Below are 15,758 nucleotides of genomic sequence, written 5' to 3' on the forward strand. Positions count from 1 at the left end.
AAAGGAGAGAGAGTTTTCCCCTCATGCAGCCCAAAATGGGCCTTATTTAAATGGTTTTACACATGTGCACGCGCACGCGCACACATGCACACACACATGAAAATCCAGGAGAGAGAGGAAGTGAGGGAGAATGACAAGGAAGGGTATGAAGTGGCTGTGTGTCCTGGCCCAGTTGGAGGAATTGGTTTGGGACCTCAGTGGCCACAGGGACAGGGCTGGTAGCTCAAGGACGTGGGGAGACTCTGGACACCCCTCTGGCCTCTGAAGTCCGTGTGACAGGACGTGTGTGGAGTGCCATGGGGACTGTCCCCCCTTGCTCCTCCACCCCTTGGGGTCCACGGACCTCGGACCCACAGCTTTCATGGCCCAAAGGCTCTGGGGCCCCCAGCAAAGACCAGCTGGCCCTTGGGCATCAGGAGAGTCCTCGGTCAATGTAGAAGCAGCACGCTTCTGGGCCCCCTTCGAGGAGGCGGTGCAGGAGGCCTGACAGGAGGCTTGTCCTTGGGCACAGAGAGGCCCCTCGCTCAGAGACTCTAGGGAGGGGGTGGCCGAGCCTCTGAGGTGCTGCCGGCCAGAGCAAAGAGCTTTTGTGGTTTGGGCACTAATGATAATGTGGCCTCACTGGCACCCACAGGCTGTTGAGGCCGAGAGCACGGGGATGTGGTGGGGGCTGCTGAGAGATGGGGCTGCGCTTTCAAACTAGGATTCTCTAAACACTTGCTAAGTGTCGATGGAGAGAAACAGATGCTCTGTTAATAAAATCTGTGTGTATATTCCTTTATGTTAAAAATGAGGGATTTATTGCATGTATTTGTTACACTTTTTTTTTTTTTTTTTTACTGAACCATTCAGACAATTTATGGGGAGGCATAGTGAACTCATGAAATATTAGACAATAAAATAAATCTCTCCTTCCGGGTAAGCAGCCTTCCCCTGGTGTGATTTGGCTTTGCGATTTCAGCCGACTGCAGCTGCCCACTTCAGGGAAGCCCGTCAGCGTGGCCGGCTGGTTTAGAGTTGGTGCCATGCCCATGGCCGCACCTTCTGACTTACATGTTTGTAGAGATACTCAGAAGAGGGAGTTCCTGTTGTGGTGCATTGGAAACAAACCCGACTAGTATCCATGAGGATGCCAGTTCGATCCCTCAGTGGGTCGGGGATCCGATGTGGCCGTAAGCTATGGTGTAGGTCACAGATATGGTTCAGATCTGGCATTGCTGTGGCTGCGGTGTAGGCCGGTGGCTACAGCTCCAAATTGACCCCTAGCCTAGGAACTTCCATATGCCGCAGGTGTGGCCCTAAAAAAGAAAAAGGAAAAAAAAAAAAAAAAAAAACCAAGAAACAAAGTAAAGAAATACTCAGAAAAATTGTTTGTGGCTGATGAACAGTATTTTAAAATTTGCACCCAAGGGCATTGCCCACTCAGGCCATCTTTTCTCTTATTATTTTTTATTTTTTTATTTTTATTTTTTGTCTTTTTGCCATTTCTTGGGCCACTCCCTCGGCATATGGAGGTTCCCAGGCTAGGGGTCCAATCGGAGCTGTAGCCACCGGCCCACGCCGCAGCCACGGCCACAGCAACGCGGGATCCGAGCCACGTCTGCAACCCACACCACAGTTCATGGCAATGCCGGATCGTTAAACCACTGAGCAAGGCAGAGATTGACCCTGCAACCTCATGGTTCCTAGTCGGATTCGTTAACCACTGCACCACGATGGGAACTCCTTTTTTTTTTTTTTTTTTTTTCCATCTTGTCTCTTTTGCAAGGAGTCACTTGCAGAAAACTGAGTTAACCAGCACCACCTTTAGGGTCAATGCCAAGGGTCTACCCTAGGCAACTGCCATGCTGGCCTTCCTCTTAACCTGGCTCTACCAAGAGGCGTTTGGGTTATATTCAGAAATCATGAGTGCTGGTTTAAGCTAAAGGTAAGTATAACCCCTCAAATTGGAAAAGATGGGAAGGCAAAACCGTACCGTTAGACAATCAGCCCTACAGTCAGAACCTCCAGGATGGTGTAGGAAAATTTACTTCTTTTACTTTTTTGGTCCTTTTTAGGGCTATACCCGCAGCATATGGAAGTTACCAGGCCAGGGGTTGAATCGGAGCTACAGCTGCCAGCTATGCCACAGCCAGAGCAACGCTAGATCCGAGCCACTTCTAAACCACAACTCATGGCAACTTTGGATCCTTAACCCACTGAGTGAGGCCAGGGATCGAACTTGCATCCTCATGGATCCTAGTCAGGTTTGTTAACTGCTGAGCCATGATGGCAACTCCCAGAAACTAGCTTTTTATGGATTTCATACTAGACTGTTGACGGCTTTAATGAGTTACACTTTAATTTGTGTGTTTAAAACTCATGAAAACATGGTTAAGTCAAAGGATTGTGGTCATTTCCCGTACAGAGTCCAGAAAGCTAATTTTTTTTTTTTTTTTTTTGTCTTTTGAGGGCCACCTCTGCAGCATATGGAGGTTCCCAGGCTAGGGGTCTAATTGGAGCTGTTGCTGCCAGCCTACACCAGAGCCACAGCTACACGAGATCTGAGCTGTGTCTGCGACCTACACCGAAGCTCATGGCAATGCCAGATCCTTAACCCACTGAGCGAGGCCAAGGATCGAACCTGCAACCACAAGGTTCCTAGTCAGATTCATTTCCGCTGCACCACCAAGGGAACTCCCAATAGATCACATTAAAAAAAATTAATAATAATCCTGGCATTCCCGTCGTGGCGCAGTGGTTAACAAATCCAACTAGGAACCATGAGGTTGCAGCTTCGATCCCTGGCCTCGCTCAGTGGGTTAAGGATCCGGCGTTGCCATGGGCTGTGGTATGGCTCACAGATGTGTCTTGGATCCCTGTTGCTGTGGCTCTGGCGTAGGCCAGCGGCTACAGCTCCAAGTAGACCCCAGCCTTGGAACATCCATATGCCGCAGGAGCAGCCTTAGAAAAGGCAAAAAGACAAAAAAAAAAAAAAAAAAAAAAAAAGATCCTTCACGGGAATGTCGTAAGTAAATAATCAAGTATATGGACAAAGTTTTTGAACATAAAATTTTTCACAATATTATTTTTAATAGTGAAAATTAGACATAGCCTAAGTAGTCAACAAAGCAGGAATGGTTAAACCGAGTTGTGTCCATTAAATGGAATATTATATAGTCATTAAAATTATTCTTTTGTAACCTTTTTAATGCTATAGGAAAATGCGGCAATTCTGCAGTGGAAAAAAACAAACTAGTTACAAAATTGTATGATCCCAGGTATATAAGAATGTATATCATATACATACAGGCATCACAGGGGGAAAAGCTGTTCCTGGTGGTTACTTCTGGGTTGTGATATCATCAGTATTTTTTCTATTTTATGCATTTCTGCATTTTTCAAGTTTTCTATGATGGCTATGTATAATAATACAGAAAAACACAGGTTATTAAAAAATTCTTCTGACGAACTGATAATTAGAATGTACTTGGGTATTAGAAATAGGTGGGAACAATACCACGGTGCTCATCTTCTATAACTTTTATGCAGTACATACTCTTCTGATAATAACTTTACATTCCTGTTTGTTTTACACATATTACAACACTTTAACCAAAGGTAATCTCGTGATCAGATCACTGTTTCATAACCCAAACGAACACTGGTCTGACATCTAGGTTTTTCTATTTCCTAGAAGATTGAAAGTTAATCTTTTTTGGCGTTCCCGTCGTGGCGCAGTGGTTAACGAATCCCACTAGGAACCATCAGGGTGCAGGTTCGGTCCCTGCCCTTGCTCAGTGGGTTAACGATCCAGCGTTGCTGTGAGCTGTGGTGTAGGTTGCAACGTGGCTCAGGTCCCGCATTGCTGTGGCTCTGGCGTAGCCTGGCAGCTACAGCTCCGATTTGACCCCTAGCCTGGGAACCTCCATGTGCCGCGGGAGCGGCCCAAGAAATAGCAAAAAGACCAAAAAAATAATAAATAAATAAATAAAATTAAATTTTAAAAAAAGTTAATCTTTTGAAGTAAGGCATACTGCATACACACATTATGTGCATGTTTTCTAAAAAAGTAATTCTAACTTACAGTTTTCCTACATAAGGAAAAAAATGGAGTTATGATAGTTCAAAAACAGTTTAGGAGTTGCCGCTGTGGCGCAGTGGAAAGGAATCTGACTAGGAGCCACGAGGTTTCGGGTTTGATCCCTGGCCTTGCTCAGTGGGATAAGGATCTGGCATTGCTGTGGCTGTGGCATAGGCCGGGAGCTGTAGCTCCGATTGGACCCCTAGCCTGGGCACCTCCATATGACTCGCCGTCCTAAAAAGCAAAAAAACAAAAACAAACAAACAGACAAACAAAACCTGCAGCAGGCAGATTCACCATTAAGTAATAAGTAGGAAAATGGAAGCGGCGGTTGACACAGATTGCCACCATGGCCAGTAGCTTGGCCAACATGATGAAGACACAGACAATGATTCCAAGTCCCATCACCAGCTTGCTCCTTGTGTCCCATTCTGCGGCAAGATAAAAAGGAGATGGATTCGTTGTAGAAGCACTGAGGTTCATTCATGGCTGTGAACTGGGGCTGTGAAATGACAGGGGTCGACATGGGGGCAGCAGCCATGGGCAGTCCGGAGTGTTGGGCAGTGACCAGGCCCCAGCACTAAGGCGCAGACCCAGGAGTCGGGTTCTTGTGGTTGTTGCTCAGATCGCAGTCATGCCAGGGGCAACTGTCCGTGTCACTTGGGCAGGTCCCGGCCGCAGACAGGGCACAGCGTGGACCCCGCGGGTAGGAGAGGGCCAAAGGCCCAGGCGGCTGCAGCAACTTCCCTCCTGAGGCTCGGTCAACTGGTTGGCTGGGGAGGCCGGGAGCGCGGTGCCTCCTGCTGGCTGGTGGGCAGGCACACCCGCCCACAGCTGGCACAGCCACGCGCGCACATGCACGCGCACTCGCAGCCACAAAGCCCACTGCAAGCATAGCAACGCACTCCCGAGTGTGCCCTTGGGCAGCGGCCGCTGGCTCTGCGCCCAGGGGACACCTTCCGTCCCCTGCACGGGGTCCGGAAAGCAAAATTTTTAAAGTTCAGTACATTTTTTTAAAAATTAGAGTTGATTTACAATGTGTCAGTTTCTGCTGTATAGCAAAGTGACCCAGTCACACGCACATACATATATATGTTCTTTTTCTCATATTCTCTTCCATCATGTTCTATCACAAGCGATTGAATATAGTTCCCTCCTCTCTACAGCGGGACTTCATTGCTTATTCATACTAAATGTAATATTTTGCATCTTCTGTTGTGGGTAGTAGCTAGTAATCTGGTCTTCTCTGGGAGTCTGAAGATGAAGCCAGCCAGCTGCTATAAAATTTTTTCTTTTTTTCTTTTTTTGCCCTTTAGGGCCATAGCCAGGGCAATGGAAGTTCCTGGGTGAGGGGAGTAATCGGAGCTACAGCTGCCAGCCACAGCCACAGCCACGCCAGATCCCAACGTCGTCTGCGACCTACACCACCGCGCAAGGCAACGCCTGGGTCCTTAACCCACTGAGCAAGGCCAGGGATCGAACCCTCAACCTCGTGGTTCCGGGTCGGCCGCGTTTCCTCTGTGCCACAATGAGAACCCCTGCTATAAAGATTTGATCCTGTAAACTCGCCCTTTGGAGTCTACCCTGAAAATACACTTGAAGAGAAGCACTAAACTCCAAGACCTCGGGATGATGGGCCTGCGGGTGATACACTGGAGGCAGAGGCCCGCTCAGACTGGAAGGAGCAAAGAAGAGGTCCGAGCACCGCCCTCTCCTCCCCCCAGACTCAAAATGGCCACGCCCCTCTCGCTCGCCTCTTTAAAAAAGGCGCGGGAGGGCCTTGCGCAGGCGCAGTGCAGCGTGCTCCTGAGCTGCGCACGCGCGGTGAGCGGAGGATGGCGGCGTTGATTCCTTTTGAGGTTCCCACAGCAGTGACAAAACCTTGCTTGTGTGGGAGCTGAGCTCTGGACCCACGGCCGAGGACTTGCAAGTGAGCCGGTCTGGGGTGGAGGGAGGGAGGGATGGAGGAGGTCGCCCCCGCCCCAATAACTGGGACGCGGGGAGTCCCGCCTCAGCGCTCGGGCGCCTGTAGTCTCTGCTGGGAGGAATCTTCGCTCTGCAGGGGACCTGAGCAGTTTGCTCGCCCCCAGAGAGTTGAGGACTAGCTCCCGACAGCCGGCACACTGCCTACTAGTATATACGTTCGAAGCTTCGGATTTCAGAAGCAGACTCGTTCATGAAATGAGAAGCGTTTGGAGTTCGAGGCTCCCTCCGGTTGCCTGTGGTGAGGGGCTGGGGGAACCTAAGGCAATGTGTAGTTTTGTTTGCTGTGCGTGCTCTTTCCTGCACTTACTTAGCGTGGGACCACCCCGCAGCATTCTCTGCTGACAGTCTTCTCCCAGTTTGGCCTTGTGTATTCGGTGCGAGTGTTCCCAAACGCTGTGGTGGCCGGTCCCGGGTTCTATGCCATCGTCAGGTTTTATTCAGCAAGGGATGCCCACAGAGCCCAGAAGGCATGCGACGGGAAGCAGCTTTTCCAGAACTCTCCAGTGAAGGTGGGTCCAAATGTGGAATTCCTCGCTCCACTGGGAGGAAGTGCTGACTTTAAAAATAATAGGCCAGCATTCGTACAGCCCTCTGGATTACAGAATGCTTTCAGGTGCACTGCTCCACTGATTCCCCCTGGTTCCCCGTTTCTTTCTTTAAATTATTTTTAAATGTTTCTAGGGCTGCGCCCAGGGCATATGGAAGTTTCCAGGCTAGGGGTTGCATCGGAGATACAGGTGCGGGCCCAGGCCACAGCCCCAGCAACTGCCAGATCCCAGCCGTGTCTTGGACCTATACCAGAGCTCAGGATCCTAATCTCCTTAAGCGAGGCCAGGGATGGAAGCCGAAACCTCATGGATCCTAGTCAGTTTGTTAACCGCTGAGCCAGGAAAGGAGCTCCCTCTTTTATGTTTTAAGATGGAGAAACTTGAGGAGTTCCCGTCGTGGCGCAGTGGTTGACGAATCCGACTAGGAACCATGAGGTTGCGGGTTCGATCCCTGCCCTTGCTCAGTGGGTAAAGGATCTGGTGTTGTCTTGAGCTGTGGTGTAGGCCGCAGATGTGGCTCGGATCCCGAGTTGCTGTGGCTGTGGCGTGCGCCGGTGGCTACAGCTCCGATTAGACCCCTAGGCTGGGAACCTCCATATGCCACGGGGGCGGCCCTAGAAATCGCAAAAAGACAAAAACAAACAAAAAAAAAAGATGGAGAAACTTGAACTCAGGATGGTTAAGTGACTTAGGGTTCATGATAATAAATGGGGAAGCTCGAGGTCAAACCCAGACTTCCTGCTGTTAAACCCCATGTGATTTTATCTGCCCCTTCATTTAAGACATTTTCACAAGTCTTGCTTATGTTTGCTTTTATGCGAATTTTAAACGTGTGATCTTGATAAACCCCTCTGTCACTTATAACATAAATGGTATGCTATCATCATCACCACCATTGCTCTCAAACTGCCTATTCAGAACTCCCTTCAGTGGAGTTCTCCTATGGCGCCGTAGGTTATGGATCCGGCATTGTCACTGCAGTGGCTTGGGTCACTTGGTTCCACCCCTGGCCCGGGAACTTCCATATGTCACAGGCAAGGCCAAAACAAAAAAAAAAAAGTTTAGATACCGAGAACTCCCTTCACTTCCTGGAAAATGGTTCAAATATTCTTTTTTTTTTTTTGTCATTTTGCCATTTTTCTTGGGCCGCTCCCACGGCATATGGAGGTTCCCAGGCTAGGGGTCGAATCGGAGCTGTAGCCGCCAGCTACGCCAGAGCCACAGTAACGTGGGATCTGAGCCGCATCTGCGACCTACACCACAGCTCACGGCAATGCAGGATCCTTAACCCACTGAGCAAGGCCAGGGATGGAACCCGTAACCTCATGGTTCCTAGTCGGATTCGTCAACCACTGAGCCACCACGGGAACTCCTGGTTCAAATATTCCTGAGTGCATTGTAGAAACCTTATTCCGTATAAACACGCCATGCAGTTTTACTTCCCCAGATCCCCAGAATTACATTTCATTATGTGCCTCCATTCAGCCACCATTCCTTTCTCAGGGACCGTTTCAGTTCCTCTGTATAGGTGAGTGAGGCTTACGTGTCTCAAACCCTCGGCTTTCTAGTTGATGTCTTCATAAGCTTTCTCTGACTGGCTTCTGGATCTGGCTCCTTCCTACTGACCTTGCTGCCATTTCTTACGCCTATGTCTTTCCTCACTGATTTAACCCTGATGCAGTCGGAGAGCTTTCCTCAGATGTGACTCAAGGACCCTGGAAATGATGCAGAGAAGTACTGACTTAAAAATAATAACATTTAATTAGGGCTTACTTGAATTCATGACTTAAAATGTTGTCCCATTTAATCTTCACAACCACTCTATGCAATTGGGATTGATAATTCTCGGGTGTATCCAAAATAAGTGTTGGAGTTCCTGTCGTGGCCTTGTGGCTAACAAACCCAACTAGGATCCATGAGGACGTGGGTTTGATCCCTGGCCTTGCTCAGTGGGTTAAAGATCCGGTGTTGCCGTGAGCTGTGGTGTAGGTCACAGATGTGGGTCGGATCTTGTGTTGCTGTGGCTGTGGCTGGCAGCTGTAGCTCCGATTCAGCCCCTAGCCTGGGAACTTCCATATGCTGCGGGTGTGGCCCTAAAAAGACCAAAACAAAAGAAAACCAGGAGTTTCCGTCGTGGCGCAGTGGTTAACGAATCCGACTAGGAACCATGAGGTTGCAGGTTCGGTCCCTGCCCTTGCTCAGTGGGTTAACGATCCGGCGTTGCCGTGAGCTGTGGTGTAGGTAGCAGACGCGGCTCGGATCCTGCGTTGCTGTGGCTCTGGCGTAGGCTGGTGGCTACAGCTCCAATTCAACCCCTAGCCTGGGAACCTCCATATGCCGCGGGAGCGGCCCAAGAAATAGCAACAACAACAACAAAAGACAAAAAAAAAAAAACAAAAAAACAAACAAAAAAAAACCAAAACCAGAAAAAGTAAGTCTCTGTGTCAGGTTGTGATATTTTAGGTCTCATGTCTTTAGGTTCGCCTTGGCACCAGACGTAAGGCAGTTCAAGAAAACGCCCTTGCCCTAAACAGCTCCAAATGCCAACAGGTGGCAAATTACTACTTTGGTTTAATGGATGGTCAAAGAGGATTATCAAGGTAAACGTGACAGATTTTCTTAGACGCACCAGACTCCTTGTAATGTTGAAATCCTAGACTTTAGAGAGAAGAGTAGAACTGGGCTGTGGGGAGGAGATGAGAGGCCCTCAAGGGAAAGCATCGGAGCACCGGCCTGCCTCCTAGCATGAGTGATGATCTCAGTGACTTGGATGGTGGTGTCCATTATTTCCTCCAGTATTTGTATGGTATAGAGTCAAAAAAAGTTGTCCCTGTGTAGTGATTCATTTGCAAGTCTTGCTTGGTTTTGAAGCTGTAGGACCTCTCAACGATTAACTGGGATTGCTGGAATGTAGTTTTTATTTCTAACGACAACATAGTTGGAAGTCTAGCCTTTAATTCCAAATCCTAACAGCTTCAGGATCTTTCCGACCTTGAAGAAAGGGAAAATGAAGATATTGTGGCACCAGTTGAGAAGCACAGCCTGAAGTTCTTCTGTGCTTTAGAGGTGGTGTTGCCATCCTATGAGTGCAGAAGTACTGGAGTTGGCATGGCTGAGGAACCTGTGGATAAGCTAGAGGAAGGTCTGTTTTCCTCTATGTATGGAGGGCTGGGGGGGGCGGATTTCTCTTTTTCCCTCTCTTTCTAAAACATCTTTTCAGATACATCATCACCCTTGATAAGCAAATAAAGCCCTGGGCAGAGTTTTCCTGCCTTGCAAGATAGGCCATACCTGACAGACCCTTGAACTTTAGAAATTTAGAGCTGACTGCCTGCCAAGAAGCTTAGGAGGAGGGAAAAAAATGTTTTTTCCCATTTTTGGTAAATTAACATGCTTCATGTAAAATAGTCCTTCCAATACAGGTCTCTGTGACCTTTAGTTATCCCGACAAAATCATCATCTAAAGATTTCCATAATTCCTGTGCACATGTGTAGTCCTTGGCCTCCTCTAGAAGGGCCTGAATGGAAAAAGTCCACTGCAGATCTGTAGAAAGGGTATTCCAGTCGGTACTGAGTTTCTCCCTAGAATGTGTGGCACTGGGGCTTCAGGATGTAAGTCAGAGGCAGGGCTGTTAGTGAACGGAGCGGAGGCGGCACCCCCATCCCCCTGAGTGGGGGTGCTTTGGGAGAGGCCGGATCATCTGCACTAGCACCAAATCTGTCTCGTTGTGCTGAGTCCAGCCCTTTATGCCCAGGAGAGCAGGGCTCATGGGACTGTAGCTTCTGCTTGTCCATTTGAAATCTGTGAGTGATGCGAGATGTGTGCCACGTTCTTGGCTTGCATCTCCCATCTAGTACTTCAGGAACTTCCAGAATAGATGTGAGCGATGAAAATGTGCCCTGAGAGGATATGCCTAACCGTACCCTTGTGTTGTGCCTGCTCTTAATCACTAAGATAATGACGCAAGAGTCACAGGTGCATTTTTATTTTTAAATATGTAACAGAGAAACTGTCACCCAGAGAGGCACTTTAAATCCGCTTGTTTTGGTTGGATTTAGGGCCCTTATCCCTCCTTCTGAAAAGGAAGAGAACCCAGAAGCTTGCTCTTCAGAAGGCTATGACAGATGCGTTCCAGAAACTGCTGATTGTGGTTTTAGGTAAGACTTTTTTTTTTTTTTTTTTTTTTTTGTCTTTTTGCTATTTCTTTGGGCCGCTCCCACAGCATATGGAGTTCCAGGCTAGGGATCAAATCAGAGCTGTAGCTGCCAGCCTACGCCAGAGCCACAGCAAAGCGGGATCCCAGCCGTGTCTGCAACCTACACCACAGCTCAACGCAACGCTGGATCGTCAACCCACTGAGCAAGGGCAGGGACCGAACCCGCAACCTCATGGTTCCTAGTCGGATTCGTTAACCACTGCGCTAGGACGGGAACTCCAGGTAAGACTTTTTGGATGGTCCTTGAAGTACTTCAGTTTGACGGAGCAAATAAACTTATTCGAAAAGTAAATTGGGTGAAAATAATGGTTGCGTAAAACATACCTATTCTTTCATTGGCCAGATGCTTTTACAGCAGTGGTCTCAAATTTGTTGCTTGTGACATTTGTAAGAAAAATGACAGCAGATATTACCGTGTCCAGTGTTTAGATGTAGAATGACTTGCCTCAGTTCATACAGAAAGGATTTGATCCAGTTCTTCTTTCTCAGTTGCTTGCTTATCACATGGAATAGTATAGTGATCATAAGCCTTGGACACCTATGTTTGAGTCCTGTCTTTGTCCTTAGATTTTTTTTTTCAATTAAAAAAAAATTTTTTTTTTTTTTTGGTGTCCTTTTTTGTCTTTTCTAGGGCCGCACCTGCGGCATATGGAGGTTCCCAGCTAGGGGTCTAATTGGAGTTGTAGCGGCAGGCCGACGCCAGAGCCACAGCAACGCGGGATCCTAGCCGCGTCTGTGACCTACACCACAGCTCACGGCAATGCCGGATCCTTAACCCACTGAGCAAGGCCAGGGATCGAATTCGCAACCTCATGGTTCCTAGTCGGATTCCTTAACCACTGAGCCACGACGGGAACTCCTAAATTTTAAGTTTTTTTGTGAAAGCGTAGTTGATTTACAATGTTGTGCCAATTCTTAGATTTTTTAAAAATGCCATTTTAGGTTTTCTAGCCAGAGAGACTTGAAGGTATTTAATATCTCTATGCTGCAATTTCTTTAGCTACAAAATGAGTTAGTAATTTAGCTTACCTCTTGGGGGATATTGTAAGAGTCAATGAGATGATGAATGTAAAAAGCTTAAAACTATGCCTGGATGATGGTAAACAGACGATAGATAGATGTATATTTTAGGGCTGCAACTGTGGCACATGGAGGTTCCCAGGCCAGGGGTCAAATCGGAGCTAACGCTGCCGGCCTACACCACAGCCACAGCAACATGGGATCCAGCCCACATCTGCGACCTACACCACAGCTCATGGCAACGCTGGATCCTTGACCCCCTGAGCTCGTACTCACGTCCTCATGGGTACTCGTCGGGTGTGCTGTGCCACACTGGGAACTGCCAAAATGTATTGACGATTATTATTATCATTGATGTTTTCCCATTGCCGCGTTTATTAGATTATGTTTTTGGAATCCCTTTAGTTTCAGTTTTCATTCCTGATACATTGGGCGAGTATGATTCTTCCGTACTAATCAGTTACCCTTGGGTGAGCCTGGAAAGTGGTCATGCTGTTGAATAGTGTTGACTGTGTTCAAAACAGTGGGAGACTATCACAGGCTGTGCCCAAAGGAAACGTGATGATTGGTAGATTCTGAGAACAGAACTGCTCCCCTGAGTCACAGCCCTGGAGGCTGAGAGACTGAGAAACCCTAGCGAAGTTGTCAGAGACCTCATTTGCTTGTAACGGTGTTGAGCGTGGATTGGTCTCAGTCTTCCAGCCTGGGCACTCCTTCCAGTGAAGGTTGACTTCCCTGGTCATCAGGCAGAAGCTTCATCAGCTGGCAGCTCTGAGTAACAACCTTTAAGAACCAGACGAAACGCCTGGGTTGTTTGCCTGTCCCACATATGCTAAGGTACTTCCTTGTATGTGCTTAAAACTCCTTAGACCAAAAAGCTTGTGGCTGTAGTTTGCCTTGAGGGAAGCTGTATTTTCCAAAAGGCGCATGAGCCAGTTTCTGCCTGTAGAGTGTTCAAACGTTGCCTCGGTCTCTCCAAAGCTGTGTTCATTGTATCTGAGATTTGGATCCCAAGGGGTAGACACTTGCCTTGCTTCTAATAGGAAGTAGCTATTATAGTCTAGGAGTTCCCTGGTGGCCTAGAGGTTAAGGTCTCAGCATTGTCATTGCTGTGGCTCGGGTTTGATTCCTGACCTGGGAATTTCTATGTGCTACAGGTGCAGCCAAAAATAATAATAATAATAATGTAGCCCAATGGTATCTATCCCAGGTTTGCACTCACCTTGACCCCTACCTAACGCCTTACTGTGTAGTCATATTACGATGGAACATTTTTGTTCTCACAGCTTTTACTTCCTTTGTCATTATTCCTTAGTTCTTATTTCTAAGATCGTACAGGTTTTTGAAGCAGGGTGGATACATTTACATATGTTTTCATAAACAGTTGTGACAAAAACTGAAGTGTTGCACGAGGGAACCTCTAGGAAAATGCCATTTTTTACTTTTCGAAATCAAGAGAATGTCTACTGATTGAGTGCTACTATTGTATACAGCAAGTTTTAAAAGAAGAAGATTTCTGCATTGATCCTTGTTAACTTTCTTTCAGAAAGTGGTAAAATAGCTGTGGTGTATAGACCCTGTGAAGAGTCACAGATGCTAGAACCGAAGAGGAACTTCAGGATTTAATTCAAGTATGTGGAGACAAAAACTCAAGGGGTACAGAGCCAGTGTAGCCATAATTGAGAACAACCAGCAGGATTGGAAGACTCTGGCATGATGACTCAGCTCTGTCATCCCTAGGAAAGCATGAAACTCTGAAACTGCTTTTGAGGCAGGAGGAAGTTTGTGGGGCTTTTCCTGAAGTCCTGAGCCTTGGCTCTGACCCCTTATTTGAAATTTGGAGAGTGGGACTGAGGGCCTGGAGAGGCCTTCTGCAGTCGGGGACACAGGAAAGTCACAGGCCTTTTAGAACTGCCGCAAACAGAATCCTAGGGATTTGAGAACAGAGGAACTATGGCCTTCAGTGGGGTTATGCTGCAGGGTTTGAAAAGTATTAATGCCTTTCAAATAAGGTGTACTACGTGGATCTTAGTAACTTCTGTGTATCGTGTGTGAAATATTTTGCTGAAGAACGTTTCTGAGAGCCAGTTATGGATGCCCTAAAGTAGAGCTTAAATTGTCAATGTTGTCAATTGTCAATGTCTAAAAGAAAACATTAATGTATTACATATAGATTTTTTTTTTTTTTTAGGGCCGCACCCACAGCATATGGATTTCCCAGGCTAGGGGTTTCATGGACACTATAGTCACCACAGCAACACAGGATCTGAGCCCTGTCTGTGACCTGCACACAGCTCGTGGCAAAGCCAGATCCTTAACCCAGCGAGCAAGGCCAGGGATTGAAACTGCATCCTCATGGATCCTAGTTGGGTTCCTTACTGCCGAACCACGACAGGAACTCCTGGGATTTATTTTTTAAAGGAGCAAAAAGTGTGTTTCATAGCCTTGAGAACTTAATTTGCAACTAGGTTTCTGATTATTTAACTCACCCCAGTGTTGCCTAGTTGTTTTTTTTGTTTTTGTTTTTTGTGTTTTGCCTTTTCTAGGGCCGCTTCCCGCGGCATATGGAGGTTCCCAGGCTAGGGGTCGAATCGGAGCTGTAGCTGCCGGCCTATGCCAGAGCCACAGCAACGCGGGATCCGAGCCGCGTCTGCGACCCACACCACAGCTCACGGCAACGCCTGATCCCTAACTCAGTGAGCAAGGGCAGGGATCGAACCCGCAACCCCATGGTTCCTAGTCGGATTCGTTAAGCACTGCGCCACGACAGGAACTCCGCCAAGTTTGTTTTGAAGGGAGGAAAGTAGAGAAAGAAAAGGTGGCTATGTTCTGAAAAATGTACATAGGAAAGATTTCCCATGCCGAATAAGTAATTCAGTTTTAATCAAATCAGTCAAGGAACTGTCAAACATATCCAGTTTGGGCTTTAATAATGTAAAATGTGAGAGGAAAGGATTCAGTATTGATGCTAAAGATTTCCAAAACCTGATTATAATAGCAGATCCATTCCTAAATGAGGCCAATCAATTCCATTTAAAAACCATTTTGAGTGTGGAGTCCCTGTTGTGGCTCAGCAGTAACGAACCTGACGAGCATGCATGGGATGTGGGTTCCACCCCTGGCTTGCGCAGTGGATAAGGATCTGGAATTGCCATGAGCTGTGGTGTAGGTCGCAGCTGTGGCTCGGATCTGGCATTGCAATGGCTGTGGTGTAGGCTGGCAGCTACAGTTCTGATTAGACCCCTAGCCTGGGAACTTCCATCTGCTGCGAGTGCAGCCCTAAAACACTACAAAACAAAACAAAAACAAAACCATTGTGTGCTAGACAGCGGGAATAAGGTGACACTCCTCTCTCGGAGTTTAGCTGTTAGACGTTGCACCAGACAAGTAAAAAGGACGAAACTTAAATAGATTATTAAAAGGGCTGTGAAGGAAGTAACCTGGGTGCTAGTTACCGCTTTTCCAGAAACTTACTTATCGTGCCGACTTGACATCTTAAGTGTCTTCATGTGTGCACACACAGTAGCCCTCTGAATAGCGGCAGTGTAAGTTTTTTCTAGGTTAATGGCTGGGTTGAGACAAGTGGATGGGGAAGTTTTCCCAGGCGAATAATGTAAAGGGCCATTCACTTGGTTTTAGACTCTTTCCCAGAATGAATTGCCCAGCCCGCAAACCCCTCTTAGAGAGATTTTGGCGTCATCACGGATTCAGTGGCACCCCTAATAATACATTGGTGAATTAGGGAGGTCCCGTGGTGGCGCAGGGGAAACAAATCCGACTAGGAACCGTGAGGTTGCGGGTTCCATCCGTGGTCTCACTCAGTGGATTAAAGCTCCGGCGTTGCCATGAGCTGTGGTGTAGGTCGCAAACATGGCTTGGATCCCACGTTGCTGTAGCTATGGCGTAGGCTGGCAGCTACAGCTC

At 47.6% G+C, this 15,758-nt stretch overlaps 1 protein-coding gene across 1 annotated transcript; it reads left to right on the plus strand.

The window, feature by feature from the left end:
* The first annotated feature begins 5,476 nt into the window (after positions 1-5,476).
* On the plus strand, positions 5,477-14,000 carry LOC100625662 (RAD52 motif-containing protein 1-like). Its single transcript, XM_021082322.1, is given in 8 exon segments — positions 5,477-5,926; positions 5,929-5,993; positions 6,379-6,558; positions 9,076-9,163; positions 9,166-9,197; positions 9,571-9,739; positions 10,657-10,755; positions 13,381-14,000. Coding segments are annotated over 8 exon segments (741 nt in total). The 5' UTR covers positions 5,477-5,898; the 3' UTR covers positions 13,461-14,000.
* Positions 14,001-15,758: the final 1,758 nt, after the last annotated feature.

Source organism: Sus scrofa, unplaced genomic scaffold (assembly GCF_000003025.6).
Source record: "Sus scrofa isolate TJ Tabasco breed Duroc unplaced genomic scaffold, Sscrofa11.1 Contig659, whole genome shotgun sequence".
In the NCBI taxonomy this organism is placed as follows: Eukaryota; Metazoa; Chordata; class Mammalia; order Artiodactyla; family Suidae; genus Sus; species Sus scrofa.